General features: G+C 38.1%; 1 protein-coding gene across 1 annotated transcript in view; it reads left to right on the top strand.

The window, feature by feature from the left end:
* LOC126101182 (phenoloxidase 2-like) overlaps positions 1 to 19,810 on the top strand; it is a 213,004-nt gene that overhangs the window by 46,735 nt on the left and 146,459 nt on the right. Inside the window, exons 5-6 of the mRNA XM_049911879.1 lie at positions 1,614 to 1,816; positions 13,428 to 13,578. Coding sequence (XP_049767836.1) covers positions 1,614 to 1,816; positions 13,428 to 13,578 — 354 coding nt within the window. The remainder of the gene's footprint in view (positions 1 to 1,613; positions 1,817 to 13,427; positions 13,579 to 19,810) is intronic.

Genomic DNA, 19,810 nt, shown 5'->3' with positions numbered 1-19,810 from the left:
CAAGTAGTAAAATAGGAGGGAATGACACAGATTTGTAGCCTATGTTAGGCAAGCAGTAAAGGAAACCAAAGAGAAATTTGGAAAGGGCACTAAAGCTGAGGGACAAGAAATAAAAAAAGTAAAACAAAAATAATGAGATGGTATCAAGTCAGGCAGAGCTGAGATTAGATTAAGAAATGAGACAGTAAAAGTAGTAGATTACTTTTGTTATTTGAGCAGCAAAATAATAAACATTGGCAGAGATGATATAAAATGCAGACTGGCAATAGCAATAAAAGCATTTCTGAAAAAGACGTATTTGTTAACATTTATTATAAATTTAAGTGTTAAGAAATCTTTTCTTGTGGTATTTGTCTGGAGTATCACTTTACATGGAAGAGAAATGTTGATGATAAGCTCCTCAAACAAGAAGAGAATAGAAGCTTTTGAAAGGCCATGCTGTAACAGAATGCTGAAGATATTTGTGTTGATCAAATAATTAATGAGGAATTACTAAATCAAACTGGGACAAAAGAAATTTATAGCACAACTTGATTAAAAGAAGGGATTGAGTGATAGGTCACGATCTGAGGCATCAAGGAATAGTCAATTTGGCAATGGAGGGAAGTGTGTGAATTAAAAATTGCAGAGAAGAATTCCATGGTATCTATGAAGTTGTTAAGATACTTTGTTTTCTCAGTCTCTGGATGTATAGAGCTGGCACATTTTTATCCCCCCCTCATTACAAAAGTTCTTCAAGTTCTTCAAACTCATGTGGATGCAAAAATGCTTTCACTTGTATTCTGTCACTAGGACAATATTTTGTTGATGTGGATCAATTAAAACAACTTTTTAATGCAGTAACTGAGTGTTTTAATCACATGGATGAATTTCAAATAAAATAGTGCTTTATATAGAACTGAAAAATGGAAAAAAAACCAACTATTCTGTAAATTGGAACAGAACTATGTGATGCAGGTTTTTTACTAACGTCCAGAAACCATTGAATCACTGACTTACGAAGTACACCACTAAAAAGTGCATATGTTTACAAAAGCTACAAGATTTTGCAAATGGTGGCTCAACAATGTCTCTACAAGATTTAATCCCTCTCCTCATATGTCTACTTTCCTTGAAGTCCAATTGTCATTTCCCTAAAATTAATCTTTGTCCTTTATTCTCTCCCCACACACATGGAGCTAACATTGTGTGGTAGCTATTCTTTGTACAAAGGCTACAGCTTTCATACATCACATTCTGGTAATGACAACTTTTGTACATAGTTTTCTATGAAGTGTGGTGTGTGGGATGTAACAAAATGATATGTCAAAAAGTTTTTGTTGTGTTACTGTAGCTTGTGGTTTGTTAACGGAACACATACTCAATTTTAGTATCACAGGTTTAAAGTGTTTGTAATAATATTTGTTGTACATTTTTGTGATTAAGTAGTAAAACATAACTTTATAACTTAATGCGCTACATACTGTAAAGTAGAGAGAAATGTAAAATTGATTTCATATGAAGAACTTTCAGATAGTGTGTTATTTAGTATTAGCAGGTTTTCACACACTAAATAATACAGCTTTATTTACTACTTGAAAATTGGTAAACTTGTTTTTTGTCTTAACATCTAGCTGCCAATAGTAATTCCACGAGACTACACAGCTTCTGATCTCGAACCAGAACACCGTGTTGCATATTTCCGAGAAGACATTGGTGTTAATTTATTTCACTGGCAATGGCACCTTTACTATCCATTCTCTGGCTTACGATCTATTGTCAATAAAAATCGGCGGGGTGAGCTCTTCTACTACTTGCATCAGCAGATTATTGCAAGGTTTGTGCTATTGGCTAATTTCATTACACTGCAAATGAAAAGATACTTTTTCATTTATTTTTGTTATAATACATATATTGTAAGTTTTCACATAAATGTATAAACATAAATTAAAACACTTTAAGGAAAAGATGTAAACTTTTGCTTGTTGTTGGATAAAATTGACAAAAATGCTGTGATGCCCCTGTGCCTGATTTGATGTTAGCTGGTTCAGACTAATAGAAAGAATTTGAGTCCCTAACATTTGTCCAGCAAGATAAAATACAAGGTTTGGTTATAGTTCTACGTAGACAGTGTAGCCACTGCAGTTAAGATCAGCAAGACAGTGATGCATGATTCTAATTACTGTATTGGGCACAAACTGGAAGCTCAAATGTTTTTCTACATGACCCTAAGGCGCTGCTGATGGCTGTTTGTCTGTTGTGTAGATACAGGGAAGTATGAAACATTTATAGTGTATTTCACATTGTCATCTTATGTAGTAACAGCATTTTTCATATTTTTCACCCTTAGATTTTAGTGCTGAAGCACGAAAAACAAAAAAGATTAAGCACAACATTAAACCATTAAGTACCAGTGTCCTATTTTGAGGACAGAGCACATATTTATTTATAAATACACAATAAATTATTAATTTGCAACTATTACTGTTCTGCATCATTTGTTGATGCTTTTTATAACAAATGTATGCTTACAGGAAATTAAAAGCAATAAATCCTACCATTAACTGGTTATTGAATACTGAGGCACATTTTTTGTTATTATGGGTATTTCCTTTATCGACAATTTAGTAATATTTTAAATATGTGGCAAAGATCTTTTTGTGATTATTTATAGTCAACAATGTGTCGTTTAAACTACTTGCATTGTTAGCTTAATTGGAGTTATATTCATTGTTTTCATATGTTATAAAATTTGGTGTACTTGAAATAGGACACTGGGACTTGTTGTTATCATTTCAGTTATTTGTATTGCTGCACGTTCGAATATGAAACTCTGCTACTGCTGATGTATTTTCTTTTTAGAACATGGTAATTTTACCAGATTTTGTTGCTGAGGTAAGTAACGACCCCTCACATACATATATTTTACAGGATATGAAGTTACTTTGAAATTTACAGCGTATTATGTAAGTATGAATATGTTACCCATTAGTAAATAATACAGTTCCAGATGGACAGAGGTATTTACACATTCCCTTTTCTGTAGTTTGTGCTGACGTATTATTCTTTCATTTAACTTTATTTTATTACATTTTATTTCATTTCATTTTATATACATTATAATGGCATTCAGATGAGATAGATACCTCACTAACGAAGAAATAGAAGAAATAATAAACAGTGACGCATTCTATAATGCGGTGTCAGATGATCAGGACCATATTGATATCACCGTATCTCCTCCTGAAGTAGACTGTATGACCAACGAAGAAGAAGGTCCAGATGATGTTACTGGAACCATGGAAGTCTCAGATGTGCCAGGGACTATTGAACTACATTATGTTGCATCAGAGAATAAGGAAGAAACTGTATGTAAAATTTCACTGCCAAGTACATCTCAAGTTTCCAGAAGTAAATCGAAGAAGAGACATCTTACTGAGGAAAAAAACAATTGGAAAAAGACACCTCCAGTTTATACAAAGCTGTCTCAAACTAGTGAGCATGACATCAGCACAAAAAGAGAGGAATTGAAGGAACAACTTTCTTCCTTGACTCCAAAGGAGATGTTTGAAGAACTGATGAACGAAAACGTATACGAGTTCATAGTGAAAGAAACTGTGAGATATTCAGTAAATATGAAGAATATGTAGGATTTTATCCTCACAGTTGAAGAAGTGAAGGTCTTTGTCGGATTTTTTCTTTTTGCTGGCTACCATAAGCTCCCTGCTGAGAAGCTATACTGGTCTGAAGATGAAGATGTTGGCATACCAATTATAAAGACAGCTATGTCAAGGAATAAATATCAGAAGTTGAAAAAATTGCTTCATTTTCAAGACAATGACTCAGCCAATGAAAACAAACATGATCAGGGATTCAAAATTAGACCTTTCTTGAAAATGATAAATGAATCTTTTCAAAAATTTGGAATTTTTCAGGAAAATTTGTCAATTGACAAAATGATAATCAAATACTATGGACGAAGTGGGCTGAAACAATTTATCTGAGGCAAGCCTATAAGATTTGGCTATAAGTTTGTGGAGCAAGTGGCTACTGTTTCAAATTTGATTTATACTGTGGAAAGGATCCAGAAGATACTGCAAGAGATGACCTACTATTGGGATCAAGAGTAGTCCTAAACATGCTGGACTGCATTGAAAAACCCGAGAATCATTGTGTGTACTTTGATAATTCCTTTACTAGTAGAGATCTTCTGATTCATCTGAGAAATTTGGGTTTTCGAGCAACTGGAACTGTCAGAGAGAATCGAGTTGATGACTGTCCACTACTGAGCAGCAACGAACTGAAAAAGACAGTTTGAGGAAACTATGACTACCAGTTCGACAGGAATGGTTATTTGTTCGATGGCACGACAACAGATGCGTTACAATTGATACAAATTTTGACAAAGCTGAACCTTTGGGAGCTGCTACGCAGTGCAGTAGATGAGCAAGTAAGAAGACACAAGTGCAACAACCTGCCATTTTGAAGTCATATAACACGTACATGGGAGGTGTTGACCACCATGACTGGTTAGTTGGAAAATATGCGACGGTAATTAGAGGGAAAAAATGGTTCTGGGTCCTATTTACACGTATGCTGGAAACGGCCCTCATAAATGCCTGGCTCTTCTACAGACTAGTACATGGGAAAAATGCACTGGCTTTACTGGATTTCAGATGTGCTGTTACAGTTACATACCTGATATGGACACTAGAAGACCGAATATTGGACGTCCAGTGGAATACCCGTCAAGTCAGTTGAGAGTGATACCAGACATAAGGTTTGATGGAATTGGTCATATGATTGACAAAAGAAGCACACAAAGAAGATGTATAAGAGCTAAATGCAATGGGAAATCAAAAACATATTGTGTTAAATGCCGTTTAACACTGTGTGTGTGAAGTGTTTTGTACCGTTTCACAAGAGATAAATAGTCTTAACTATTTGAATACAGTTTAGTATGCTATATGATACTGTTAGATCCCAGCATCCTATTTTGAGGATGGCCATTATATCAGCATGTATAAATATTCTTTGGCTATTTTTGTACTTATTGTGGTTCATACAGTATGTACGTTGTAATTAAGGAATAAAAAATTCAATTTAAAAATTCAATTTAAAAAAAAATTAATTTGGGACTTAATGGGTTAATGAGTACCTGTACGTAAGCTCTTTTATTACACATTTGTAACATGGGATATAAGAATGGTTGTTGATGAAATACAGCTACAAACAACCACTCTTGTAGACGTAGCTTGATGTGTGTGTCTATGTGAGGGGCAGGAGGGAGGGGGTGGGGTGTAATTCACAGATGAGTTTATATCATTGTGTCATTCTTTTACTCTATTGTACTGAAGCAGCTCCAAAATACAAAATTAAAAATCCTCCAGTAAATGGAGGAAAGTAAAAATGTTTTACCATACTTGGTTTTACCATACCAATGGTCTCACTGAAGCCTTCACAGACCATAATTATCCTCCCAACCTTGTACAAAAACAAATCTCCCGTGCCTTATCTTTCCAGTCTCCCACCACCTCCCAAAGCCCCATCATCCATCCACAGAGGAGCATGCCCCTCCTAACTCAGTACCACCCAGGACTGGAGCAACTGAACGTCATTCTCTACCAGGGTTTCGACCACCTCTTGTTGTGCCCTGAAATGAGAAATGTCCTGCCCAACTATTCTTCCTACTCCTCCCACAGTGATATTCTGCCATCCACTGAACCTACACGATATACTTGTCCATCCTTACACAACCCCTGCTTCCAACCCCTTACCTCAAGCCCATACCCTCTAATAGACCTAGATGCAAGACCTGTCCCAACATCCTCCCGCCACCACCTACTCCAGTCTGGTCACAAACATCACTTATCCAGTCAAAGGCGAGGCTACCTGTGAAACCAGTCATGTGATCTACAAGCTAACCTGCAACCACTTTGCTGCATTCTATGTGGACATGACAACCAACAAGCTGTCTGTCTGCATGAAGGGCCACTGACAAAATGTGGCCAAGAAACAAGTGGACCACCCTGTTGCTGAACACGCTGCCAAACATGATATCCTTCATTTCAATGACTGCTCCACAGCCTGTGCCACATGGATCCTTCCCACCAATATCAGCTTTTCTGAATTGCACAGGTGGGATCTTTCGCTGCAGTACGTCCTACGTTCCCGTAACCCTCCTGGCTTCAACCTTCATTAGTCACTGTCCTCACCCATCCACCCCCTTCCCTGTTCCAATTCCAGCACCACACAGCCATCATTCCACCATCACACCCAGTCTTTTTACTTATCTCGTTTTCTGCTCTTTCCGCCACCCCCCCCCCCCCCTCCCCCACCACCACCGCACCTTTCCCCAGCCCTCCGTCTAACCTGCAGCACTTCACTGTCCACCACCCCACCATACTATTCCTGTCCATCATCTAAGGCCGTACTGGCTGCAAGCTTTACTTGTGATAGTCTTTTTGTTGTGCCTATCTGTGACTCAGCATCTCTGCTATATGGTAAGTGGCAACTTTCCATATCATAATACTGTTACATTCCATCCTGGATTTTCCATTGTTTGATTTTTACCATACTTTTAAATTAATCTTTGTTATCTATCTGGCATTTCTAATTATTAGATGCAAAATGAGAAATCTTTGTATTAACATCATTCACCCTCATTTGCACGAAAGTATATTTTAGTAAAGGATACAAAGGTAATTACATATAATGGTAGCACAATTCTAGAAATATTTATTCATTTTGGATTGTTACATATTCTTAACAACAAATTATTCTTAAGAACAAATTTAGCAACAAATTTAAAATGACAGATTCTTCAAACAGTTGTCTGCAAGACAGTTCTGAAGAAACACTGTATTTCTTTGTTAAAAATAATTTTCTAGAAATTATGATTCTATGACATGCTATTTAAAGAAAATAAGCAAAGTACACTGCTTTCCACTAAAATTGCAACACATTGAAAGCTGGCAAATAATGAAATGTTACTTATTGTGAATAAACAGTATAGAAGAAGGTATGTATGATTAAATTTGTTGGTATCTTGGGGGTATACATTTTGTATGCAGAGCTGCCATCTCTGGCAAAAATAGTGGCTCTGACACTGATGGGTGTGGAGACTGGAGAGTGATGGCATGCCATCTCTCCACAACTTGTCACCAGATGTTTTCAGTGGGTGAGAAATCTGTAGAACATGCTGGCTAAGGCTACGATCAGGCAATATCTGTATCAAGATAGTTCAGGGCAGCAAAAGCAACATGTGGTCTTGCATTACGTTGTTGAAAAGTAACCCCATGGAGACATCTAACATAGGACCCAGCCACCGGACTTAACACATTAGTAATGTAATGCATCCAGTTCAAATTACCAGCTGTGTGAACCAGAGGTGATCACGTTGTGCACACAGTGGCAGCCCATAAATGTCACCAGGTGCTGGGCCCTTATTGCAATGACAAATGCAGTCTGGCACCATTTGCTCTCCTCAAAGCCTCCGTACTCAGTAAAATCCTTTAGGATTCTGTATAAAGAACCAAGACATCTCTGAAAAGGTGATGTGATGCCCCACCTGTGTGCGATAGTCTGGTAGTGACCAATGTAAAAATTAGTCACATCATAATATTTGGTTCAAAGTTTTTTTTATTTCTTTTCCAGAAGATAGGCATGAAAGAATTCATATTCTGGTGGGTGCCACTTTGGAACTCTTGGGCATAAATTTTTATGATGTCATATAGTTTGTCATATTTCATAGTATACAATGTGGTCAATTTCACTGAAAATGTTGAACTATCTTGAAAACTATGCATTGAATCAAAATAAAATATGTTAGACTCACGGTGAGAAAGAGAATTATGGGAAAAAATTTTCCATCGTCCCTCGTTCTCCCCACCCCCCCCCCCTCCTCATTAAGAGCAGAGTGGGATGGGCAACCTTAAAATATTAAATTACACCTGTAAAATGACTGATGTTACTTTTTTTTTTTTCATATGTGTGTTCCCAACATGTTGTCGGGCAAAGCATAGACAAAAATAGCTAGAGGTTTATGTATGGTAGTCACAGTTTTCCTTCATACTTTCATCACGACTGATCTTTTTAATATGGATAAACTTCAGAAAACATTGGAGACAATTAGAGATAATGCTACCAGTAGGTTATAGGTAGATATGTTTATTTATTCCCTAATAATCAGCCATCTCTTCATAAAATCACAAACAGAAGGAGACTGATTATTAGAAATGCACTGTTTAAAACATGTGCTTCCATACATTTTTGCTGCTGACCACTGGAATTATGCAAGCTATACGACAGTTCACGTAATAGAAATGGAAAATACGCAGCCAGAAGGTACGAAAACTCTTCTAAGAAAAGGAGCACATGTCAACACAAAGCCAGGTTTTGGAATACTGTCCTTCTTTACCAGTCTGATGAACGGACTTACATCCACTATGGGGAAAGCAGGTCTTGTAGGGATGATTCCGTCTCCTGATCAAATAGTTGGATGTGTATGTGTAATGGAGTGTCCATGTCAGTGGACCTAATGTTTGAAATGTTAAGAAGAAGAGTAGCCACTTCTCATAAGGAGGCTGAAATTTGTAGATGAATGTTGGATGCCCACAACAAAAAGAAAATACAATTTGGTCTTTCACAACACATGCATCCTTTGTTAGGTGAACAAGGTACTACTGTCAATATTGTCATTGGACATAAATCTGATAAAAGAGTAATTGTTCACAGTGCTCTAACTATTTGTGACAGAATGATGACTGGTCTCAAAAACAAATTACTTACACACTTTTACAACACAATTCATTAAGAAGTAACAACTATGTCTATAATGAAGAAAAGCACCACAGCTGGGGGGGGGGGGGAGAACATTATTTGATGAATACAATAATAATAGCTCTGCTACAGAAATTTGCTGTCACTATTCCAGTAGCTAATTCTCTAGATGCCCAGCTCATTGATAGCAATAATTTCCTATATCATATGGAATGCCCAACTGGTTCTGATGTGTCCCTCCTCAACCCCATTACAATAAATGCTATGAAAGGGGATTACGACAAATACATTGTTTTTTATAATTATGAGACTCCATCTATTAAAAACCATGAATGAGAAAGATGCATATCTGCTGATGCTGTTAAACAAATACTCGTGACAATGACAACAGAAATTCCAACACAAATTGTTCTAAGCAGCATCCAAATTTGGACTGGTACCATAACATAATTACAAAAAATGTAACATTAAACAGAACACTGAGATGGCAGTGTTTTAACATATTATTTTATCTTTGTCAACAAAGTTTTTTGTGTCACACATATAACATTATGGTAGTCTTCTGGTGTACAAATATTGAATGTGGCTGTAGATGTAAAATTGTAAACACATGAAATCTTGAAAGTGTATTATTTTTTATTAAATGATAAATATTTTTCGGTGTGACCCATCAAAATTAGCATCCCTGAGTATCCCTTTATCACATAAAAAAGAGAAAAAAGCTTTATACCCAGTGTTATGGTTCAGGTCTGAAACTGCCCAACTACAATGTTATCATTGGGTGTTATGCTGTTGATGCATCTCTCTTTGCTTCTGCATCAAGAGGAAGCTTCAATGATAGTCAGTGTGCAGACAGTCCCAGGTTCTCCAGACATCGTTGAACTGTCTGGGCGGAAACTTGTCTTGCTGCAAATGAGCCCATTTCCTGATGCAATCTGTGTGACATGGTTGTATGATCCTGCAAAGCTGAGTGATCATTATGTCTGTCCTCTTCAGTGCAAGTTGAGTTGGGCCATTAAGATACTGCATGGCACTGAGTATGTTGATTCTATGTCTGCATGGCACTGAATATACTGATTCCATATTCCCTTGACTGTTTTAGGATACTGACCAGTGTTGTGATCAGCAATATTGCTGAACAACAAATCACACTTGCGACAGAGCACAATTCTGCGCTGACAAATTACAATGTGTGCTGGTAGATGTTTCTCCTTCTTAAACAAGACAGTAACACAGTCTTCTCACAAAAAACCAACATTCAGATGAATTATGGACCAACTGCGTAACCTTTCCTTACATAAAGACTGTAAATGGTGTTAGTTGTACCTACATTGTGCAGTTATGCTGAATTGCTAACTATTTGCACATCCAAGTATCCAGTGCACTTCATGCCAGTTTGACATTTGTTTGCATTGTTTTACAATTTTAATGACCAGCAGTGTACTGGGTCGTTTATCTCAGATGCTTCCAGTTATACAGGGTGAACATTAACAAAACTGATGAACAGCGGGAATTGGTTCCTGACTGAAAATGGAGGAAAAAATGTCCTATGACCACATGTCCGGCAATGGACTGTGTGTGTGCAGTGGCAGCAAACTGTCCTGGAATACAGCACAGAGCTACTTCGCATCCACATTCAACAGATTTCCAAGGTGGTCTCTGTGGGATGCAATACGTGCATTCACATGTCACATCGTGGATTGCCGCACTCTTTTGCACTTTTCAGCCTCTCTCTGAATAGCATCACAAGGGTCAGGAACACATTGTTGAAGGGTCTGCACATCAGGAACTGGTTAAGCATACACAACACTTTTCAGATGCTCCCAGAGGTAAAGTCCAGTGACCTAGCAGTCCTTGTTACAGTGCCTTTATGAGCTATCTAATGTCCCGAGGAAGATGCTGTTGAGGTGTCAGCAAACTGTAATGTGGAAGTGGGGTGGTGCCTCATCAAGCAGAAGTCACATAACCTGTTGTATTGCCAAAGGCTCATTCGCAAGCAGCTTAGGCAGAGTATTCTGCAGAAAGTCCAGGTATGTTCCTCTGTTGAGGTGTTCAGGAATAATAACTGGTCCAAGTATGTAGATACCAGGAATCCCTACCCATACTTGATGCTGATGAGATGCTTCAGCCATTACCTGAAGATTGTCTGTAGCCCACAGATGACAATTATGCAGATTGATGATGACAGTTCTGGAAAAGGTTTCTTTCTCAGTAAAGAGGACTGATGACAAAAATCTCATTATAGTGATTGTCTGATGCAAAAACCTTCATCATAATACTTTCTGTAGAGGGAAATATGCTGCTGATAATTCTCGTATTTGTTACAGGTTATAGTGATAGTAGCGGTTGTCATGTTGGTTTCAGGCCAGGAAGAAGCACAGGTTCAGCAGTAGCTCACTTCACAAATTTTGTCTTAGAAGCACTTGACAAAGGTGAACATGTAACAGGCATATTCCTTGACCTTAGCAAAGCATTTGAGATGGTAGACCACAAAATACTACTAAACAAAATGGAGGCACTAGGAATAAGGGGAACAGTAAATAATTGGTTTCAATCGTACTTGGAAAATAGGGTACAGTGTGTAGAGATCTCACAAACGAAGTTCAGCAGATTGACAAAACACATTTCCAAACCAGAACATATTAACATAGGAGTCCCTCAGGGAAGTGTGTTAGGGCCAATACTCTTCCTAATATATATCAATGATTTTCCCCAGAGTGTCAAATACGGGGAAGCAATACTATTTGCAGATGATAGCAGCATCCTTATCAGTATGAGTCACCAGACAAATTGAGAGACAAAGCTGAAGAAACTCTCGATCATGTATGAAAGTGGGTAGTAAGCAACAAATTAACCCTCAATATTAAAAAAACAAACAGTATTAATTTCCACGTAAATAAAAAAACATAATAGCATAGGCCTAAAAGTTAAAGATGAACTTATAGATTGTGTCACAAACACAAAATTCCTAGGAATGCATGTTGACTCACAGCTTAAATGGACTGACCATATTGCAGCACTAGAAAAGAAAATTGCTACTGCTTGCTATGCACTCCAGATAATTATGTCAGTATGTAATAGTTCATGTGCTAAGACTACATACTTCGCATATGTGCATTCAATAATTAGTTATGGCATAACCTTCTGGGGTACAAATGTGCAGAACATACAAGCAATTTTCAAGCTGCAAAAGAGGGCTGTATGAATAATGACAAAAAGCAGCAAGAGAGCTCACTGTACTGATTTATTCAAAACCATGGGAATCTTGGCAGTACCAAGTGAATACATCTTTCAGACTGTGATATATATATAAAGAAACACTTTGACCAGTACACACAAAACAGATCTATACACCAACACTGGACTAGATCCTGCCACCATTTGCATCTCATACGAAAAAACAAAACAAAAACCCAAAATAGTTTATTATTTAATGGAATAAAAATGTATAATAGACTTCCAGAGGAGATCAAAGCTGAAACTGGAATACATGCCTTTAGGAAAGCTGCAAAAAGTTATTTAGCAGATAAATGTTACTATACTGTCAGAGAATACTGTAAATGACATGTGTTCACCTCAATTCATGCAAGAGTACCTTTGTAAATTTATATTTATCTGTAATTAAGATTGGTGTGTATTTGTTTTGTGTAACCCATGCAAGAATACATTTGTAAATTTATATTTATTTGTAACTAAGATTGGTGTGTATTTGTTTTGTGTACAAACGATTAAGTTGCACCATAGATATATGTACTACCAGAAGTACTATTATGTATATACTCATTCCATGTATACAGTTGACGACATCCATACAACACAACTTGTCTACAGATGAATAAATAAATAAATAAAAATCACACCAGCTGAAACACACAAGGAATGGCCAGAGGAACTTTCATTTATCGGCACCATCTATCATGGCAACTTTGCATTTCTGGACACTTGTTCATAGGACCCTCTTTTCCCATTTCCAGTCAGGAATCTGTCCCTACAGTTTGCCAATGTTATTAATCTTCATCCTGTATAAAGTGCAAAATTGGATGCACGAATCTGTTCGACATGCTCCATATTGTGTGTATTTTTTTATGCCTTGCTCTTTTTCAATTTAAGTCCTCATCAGCTCTGGGTCACACACTGAATCTATCATTTCTAAACTTCTATTTTTCACTCACTCCTTGCCTGTGAAGCTTATTCCTTTGTGCCACGCTAATTTGTATGAAGTTTTTTCTATCCTGCATCTAATTTTAAATTATATGCATCTTGCTTACTTTCTTTATCTAATGGTCATGCTATTTTCACTTGTTTGCTGTATATTTTTATTACATTTTTGTGTATTTTCATTATGGCCATATATGTACCACACATACCCCTATGTTTTCTGTCAGTGAAAGCACCTTGGACAATTTAGGAATTACTTTTTTGATGTCACTCTTTGCCACTGTGCATGCAGGTATTTCTTTTCTTGTACATAACAAATTAGCTATACTTTAACAGTCCATACTTTCCTAATACTCAAATACCTTGACAAATGAGCCTCTCATTGTAATACTCTGTATCAAAAAGTATCCTTCATTGTAGTCAACTAACTTTTACAAACTATCTGTGTCATATTACAATGCAGCATGTTATCTTTTACCTTTTTAACATATGTATTTTCACCTGTACAGGTACAACTTTGAACGACTCAGCAACAGGCTTGCTCGTGTCAGACGCCTGTCGAACTGGCGTGAACCGGTAGAGGAGGGTTACTTCCCAAAACTTGACAATATTGTAGCAAGCAGAGTCTGGCCACCACGACATGCATTTGCCAACTTAAGAGTAAGAACTTGCCTTCATATTTAGCAGTTAACATACTAACTCCCATGTTCCAAAGATAAAATTTGTTGTTCTGTATGCTATGAAACTTGTCATATGTATAAGAGTTACATACGTGATAGTGATCAAGAACTGAACTGTGGAACTGAAAAAGTTGCTGAGAAGAAACAAACTTAATCTTGTTTTAAAAATATTTTTCCTGTCTGCTTAGGATCACATTTTCCTGAGTATTTTTAGCTATTTACTTCACTCCATTCAGAGTCCAAGACTTGTGTTGCACAATTCCCCATCCACTTTTACATCTAGACCATTATTGATAGTGGTACCAATAAGATATTAATATTTTACTTCCTTTTTTACAAAAACTTGGAAAGTTCTAATGTGACCACTTATCCCGATAGTTACTTTTTACTATTCTTACATCCTGCATGTTCACCACTCACTACAGTAAATGCAGGCAAACAAATTATCTGTTTATAGAATTACAAAACTTTATAAGGCCCAAGTGTTTCTGTAAGGAACCTCATGATATAAATAAAAGTATTCTATGCTGTAGCTAAATTTTCTTCAGAAGTTACACAATTTGTACAAAAGACCATAATAACACTATATAATCACTCTTTTATTCATTAATTGTTTTCTGGACATTCCATATAAAAGAGAGTTGTCAGGCATGTGTAATTTGACAAGATACATGAACAAACATAAGCAGAAAACCAGAAACATGTTTCCAATGCAGTGGAACATATTGTAGTTGGCAATCAGTGAATGTGTGTCCACCCATATTAGTCTGGACTTGTCATCCATACACTGTGTTGTAAAACTGTAAACATTTCACTTAAAATTGCTGTTTCTTTAGCACTACAAAACTACAATAAATGCAAATATATATTTTTACAGTCACAGTGCAATGGAAAAAGATAAACAGAAACAAAATACTAACCATTAAATCTCACAAAGTACTCCCTCCACAGTGACAACACTGAGCTTTATCTTTTGGAAGTGCACTCTACAACCAGAATCTAACTCATTGGAATGGCTGATGGCGCCATGAGGTTTGCTGACTGCAGCTGGTTGTTTACTTCAAGTTGATGTGGTTCTTCTTTTATCCATACTCTGTCTTTCCAGAGAGACTGAAATGTGCCATTGTTAAACACCTCTTCAACAAAGGTTATAGGAGAGATGTCGGCAACTGCCTATCTGTTTCACTATTGATATCATTTTTCAAAATTCTTGTGGTTGGTTAGTTAGTTTCATGTTCCATTGATCATTTGCATGATAAATTGTAACAATGTGAAATGAGTCATTTTACATTCACATTGCAAATTAATTTGTAAATATGGCTATATACTGAACATTTATAAGTTTTTTGTTTGTTGTTATTATTATTAAATACACAGATGTGAGTAGTAATTCCTACCCATCACCTTTCACAAGTTACAGTAGTACAAATTCTATGGAGTAGAAGAAGTTGTTTAGGATAAACTTTTTCAGTTTTCTTTCAAAGTTTACTTTCCCATCTGTCACACTTTTTGTATTACTGGGTACATTATCAAAAATTTCAGTTGCAGTGCTGTGCACTCCTTTTTGTGCTAAAGAAAATCTTAATAAGGAGTAATGAATGTCATTTTTTCTTCTAATTATAATTATGTAGATTGTTGTTCCTTTTGAACTGCATTAGATTATTTATGACAAACTTCATGAGGAAATAAATATACCATGAAACACTAGTCAGAATTCCCATCTCTTTAAACAGATGTATAGAAGGTGACCATGAGTCAGCACCATATATTATTCTTACAGCACGTTTTTGACCAACAAAGACTTCCTTTCTTAAAGATGAGTTAGAACAGAAAATTACTCCATATAATATTACAGAATGAAGGTATACAGAATATGTCAATTTATTGATATTTCTCTCTCCAATATTTGCAATGATTCCAAGTACAAATGTCGCTGAAAAAAGTTGTTTTAGGAGTTAAAAAATGTGCATCTTCCAGTTTAAGTTGTTATCACATGTCACATAGAAGAAGGTGTCATTAGATGAATGACAAACACTGACTTCACTTAACAAAGGTTTATTCAGCACTTCCACATACAAGAGCGTGGAGCAAACTGCCTCCAGCCAGAACACATACAGTATATATACAGCTACAGAACATTCCAGTACAATGGTACTTGACATTTGTGGATACTTCTAGAATGTACTCAAACTGAATATAGAAATTAAAACTGTACAGTCCATGTGAGTTTTGAACTCAGGACCCTACATGCAACAGTTTAGTACTATAGCCACTACACCACAGTGTATTAACTTCAAGTTGAACAAATATATTTCAGGGAAGATGCAATACATGAAAGTCACAGATCAAGTAAACAGAGTAAGATGTGTGTACACTTTAACAGTCAAATCATAACTGAGTCCAAGTCTAGCGGCCGCTGGCTGGCTGGCCGCTTAGGTGGCGCTGCTGCTGCATGGCTGGCAGACACTGCCGCATGTAGAGGACATGCGTAACGGCGCGGCGGCACTTTGAAAGATCGGCGAGTCACAACACTTTTCCCCCCTTTGAACTTTTTGCACAGGTCTTGATGGAGGTGGCCTGTAGATTGCTAATGTCCATAGGTGTTGTTTGACTGGCCGTAAAGTCTCGAGGAGGAGGCTTCCCGTACGGACGGAAGTGTCCACGATGATAACGGGTCGAGATGACAGGAGATGTGGGGGTCGAATCTGTTGGGGCCCCGTACACCAATCTGCCCGTTGCGGCAAGTCCGGTTGTTATAACAGGAGACATGGGTGATGTGTCCGCGTCCGTAGGAGAAGGAGGCAAGTATAGAGTTGCTCCGACAGATGATGGTCATCTGGTTCCTGCATGGGCCCGTCTCCTGGTGGCGTCAGTTCTTGTGCTGGCACCGATATGATGGTGAGAGGACTGCGTTGTGAGTAATGAGAGATTCCAGTATCCCGAGAATCAGGTAGAGGCGAAGGTGGTGTATCGGCATCCTGAACAGGTGTTGCCTGCACATGAGGCCGACGCTGGTTCAAATGACACACTGCAACACCCGTGTCCATCTGGATTTCATACAGGTGTTGGCCACAGTGTCGTAAGATGCAGTCAGGACTCCATTTTGGCCACCTGCCATATCCCCGTACCCATACAAGGTCGTCGGCGGTGAACCCGCCAAGCGAAGGCACTCGCGGCCATGAGGTGGAAGGCCGCAGAAGATGAAGTAGCGTGTGGCGCTGTTGGCCATGTATGAGCTCAGCTGGGCTGTGGTCGCCCATGGGGGTTGTAGGGGGTCCATAGGCTCTTACTGTAGGTTTGCACTCAGCACAGGTCGACAGGGCAAACTATCGATTAGTGTGTCGTGTTGCGAGAGCGAGTGGAGAGTTGAGTGAGTTGTCCCATGTGGCGGGCCGAGCTGTGCGGAAGCCAGCAGTTATAGTAATGCGAGATTTACCGACAAAGGGAGTGGCCATCGCTGTGGTTTAACCCCTTTGTGTTAGAATAATACGGGAAAGTGATAAAGTATAACTATGGGAGTGATCAGTGATATTTCTGTGCCGTTATTTTGATTTTGCGTCTACCGTGCCGGTATTATTTTGTATTTGCAGTGTTGGATTGCAGTGTTGGATTGCAGTGATTGTATCAGCATGTGACGAGTATGAATAACGAAGAAGCCTGTGCTGAGATTAGCCGTTATTAAAAGTGTATGATGAAGGCAGTGGCTGTCTCCTTTTTATTGTGTTTCTGAGACGAATATAGGTCTTGATTAGTGAAGCTGTGTTGGCGTTATTCTTGTCACCAGGCATTTCATTATTACAGCATTTGAGAAGGACAAAATGGAATGTAACAACTCCGTAGCAGTCCATTCTGATTGCGAGCCCCATTAGGTACACGGTCACATTATTTAATTATTCATTTGGGCTGCTATTAGATCCCGATCGAGTGGGATACATAAAATACGGACGTGTTACACCCTTGGCTTACCGTGAAAGGACAAGTGTAATTTTCAGACAAGTAGTAAGGACAATAGGTAATTTTATCTTGCTTAACGCGAGAAAATATTTTTTTCAATTTGGATCGAGACAGAGCATAAACTTTGAAATCGCGACAAGAAACAGTGCATTTTGAACAATACGAAGTAATAGTATCTTACGATTGTGACTAAACTGTTTTCTCTTGCCATATTAGATAAGAATAATAGTGTCGATAAACTGTGTTATGATGTGCAAACGTGTAGATCCGCGCGAAAAACTGTGAAAAGTGAACAACAAAGAAAGACACATGTGAACATTACAATAGCAAAACGACCCAAGAATTCGTCACTAAAGCTTTTACAGAAGTGTTTAATAGTAATATTGTGACTGATTTTGCTTTTTGAATAGTGAAAATCGGACAGCTTCATGTGGACCCATAAACTGTTATGCGGACGACAATTTATGTGGCAACGCAATTGTTGAGTGACGTCACGCAGACCCGTGTAGCAGCTGCGCCAAAGAGTTTCGATCTGCGAGGTGATTTCACACGTCATCCCAACTACCTGTGCAAGGAATAGTTCAAGCACAGACGCACTGCACCGACGATCTTCAGCGCAACTTCGAGACACCGAGCGCCGACCCAGCATCTAGCGGCTGAACTACAAACTACGCCCGCCTGCAGCGCCACAGAGCGGCCGGCTGAGAACTACGACGTCCCGCCGCAGCGAGCAGTGTGACTTCGAGACACCGAGCGCCGACCCGGCATCTAGCAGCCGAACTACAAACTACGCCCGCCTGCAGCGACATGGAGCGGCCGGCTGAGAACTACGACAACTCGCCGCAGATCTTCAGCGTGACTTCACATGGCTCCAGCGGCAGTACAGCGCCACGCCAACTTCAAACGTCAAAACATCGCGACTCGTGGTAGGGTCAGTTGGTGAGTGAAGACGACCTGTTGGCATAACATTAAATTGTAGTGTGCAGTCTTCGCGGTAAATAAACAATTTTTAACTGATATTTACATTAGGAAAAGTGCCCAATTATAGTAATTTCCGAAAAGTTTGCGAAACATACTCTGAAATATAACATACCTATTCATGCAGGTTGCGCGGTTTAAATGGTGATTATACAGATATGCTCATTGTTTTTGGGGATTTTACATTTATAGATTTAATGAATGGTGTGATTTATCTTATTTAAAACATTTTGCATAAACTGTGTATGTGAAAATTGTTATTTGAAATTATTAGGTTTTGAGAGTTGGTATGCTCGGTATTCATACATATTGTATCAATTTGAGATTAACTGAAAATACTGCAGGTACTGTTTGATTAGTTTCATGGTAATTAGGAGTGTTTTGGGTTGCTAGAGGTTATTTTACATTGCTTGCCTGTGCATTAAAAATAAACCAAACATGTCTGCTGAAGATAAGCAGGTTTGTGAGGCAGTAGTTGAAAGGAAAGGGATAGGACAGGAAGACAGAGATGATTCAGGAATCAGTAGTTGGGGGTTGTCATTAGATAGCCCATTAGCACATTCAACTAGTTATCCCGAGACTTGAGACAAACGACGAGAAATAAGTCAGTTTCAGAAGATGCAGATAGATGGTCGATGTTGGTAGACTTGCTAAAGAAGACTAACGCATCATTAGAGAAGGGTTCACAAGAAACAAGAGAATCACTAAAGGTTTTACAAGAAACTACCTCATCATTAGAGAAAGGTTTACAAGAAACTAGAGAAGAGGGAAGAATATCCCGAGAATCAGTAGAGAAAAGTTTACAAGAAGCTAGAGAAAGGGAAGAAATATTCTGTAAATCATTAAAGGAATATTTACAAGAAACCAAAGAAAGCTTGGAGTCATTTAAGGAAACTATAGCACAAGAGATCAAAACATTGCAAATGAAGATAGAATATAATCTGAAGAAGGAAATGCAGGAGTTAAGAGAACAATTGAAGATGGACATCAACGAGAGAGAGAGGAAGCTACAGAAGAGCATAGATCAAGTCCAGGGAGACGTGGAGAAGATGGAAGGAAAGTTAACAAAAAGGATAGAAGACGATATTGAAGAAACGAAAGCAGAATTGGGAGAAAGAATCAACGAAGTAGAAACAAATTGCAATTGTCGAATCGTCGAGGTGACGCAGATGCAGAAACATTGCAATGATACGGTTAAGGGGATAGGAGATAGGCAAACCCAACTGGCCGTCAATCTGAGAAATGCTATAGCTGTGCAACGAGAAGAGGATAACAAGAGG

Source organism: Schistocerca cancellata, chromosome 9, assembly GCF_023864275.1.
Source record: "Schistocerca cancellata isolate TAMUIC-IGC-003103 chromosome 9, iqSchCanc2.1, whole genome shotgun sequence".
Lineage (NCBI taxonomy): Eukaryota > Metazoa > Arthropoda > Insecta > Orthoptera > Acrididae > Schistocerca > Schistocerca cancellata.
This window is presented reverse-complemented; position numbering and strand designations above follow the sequence as displayed.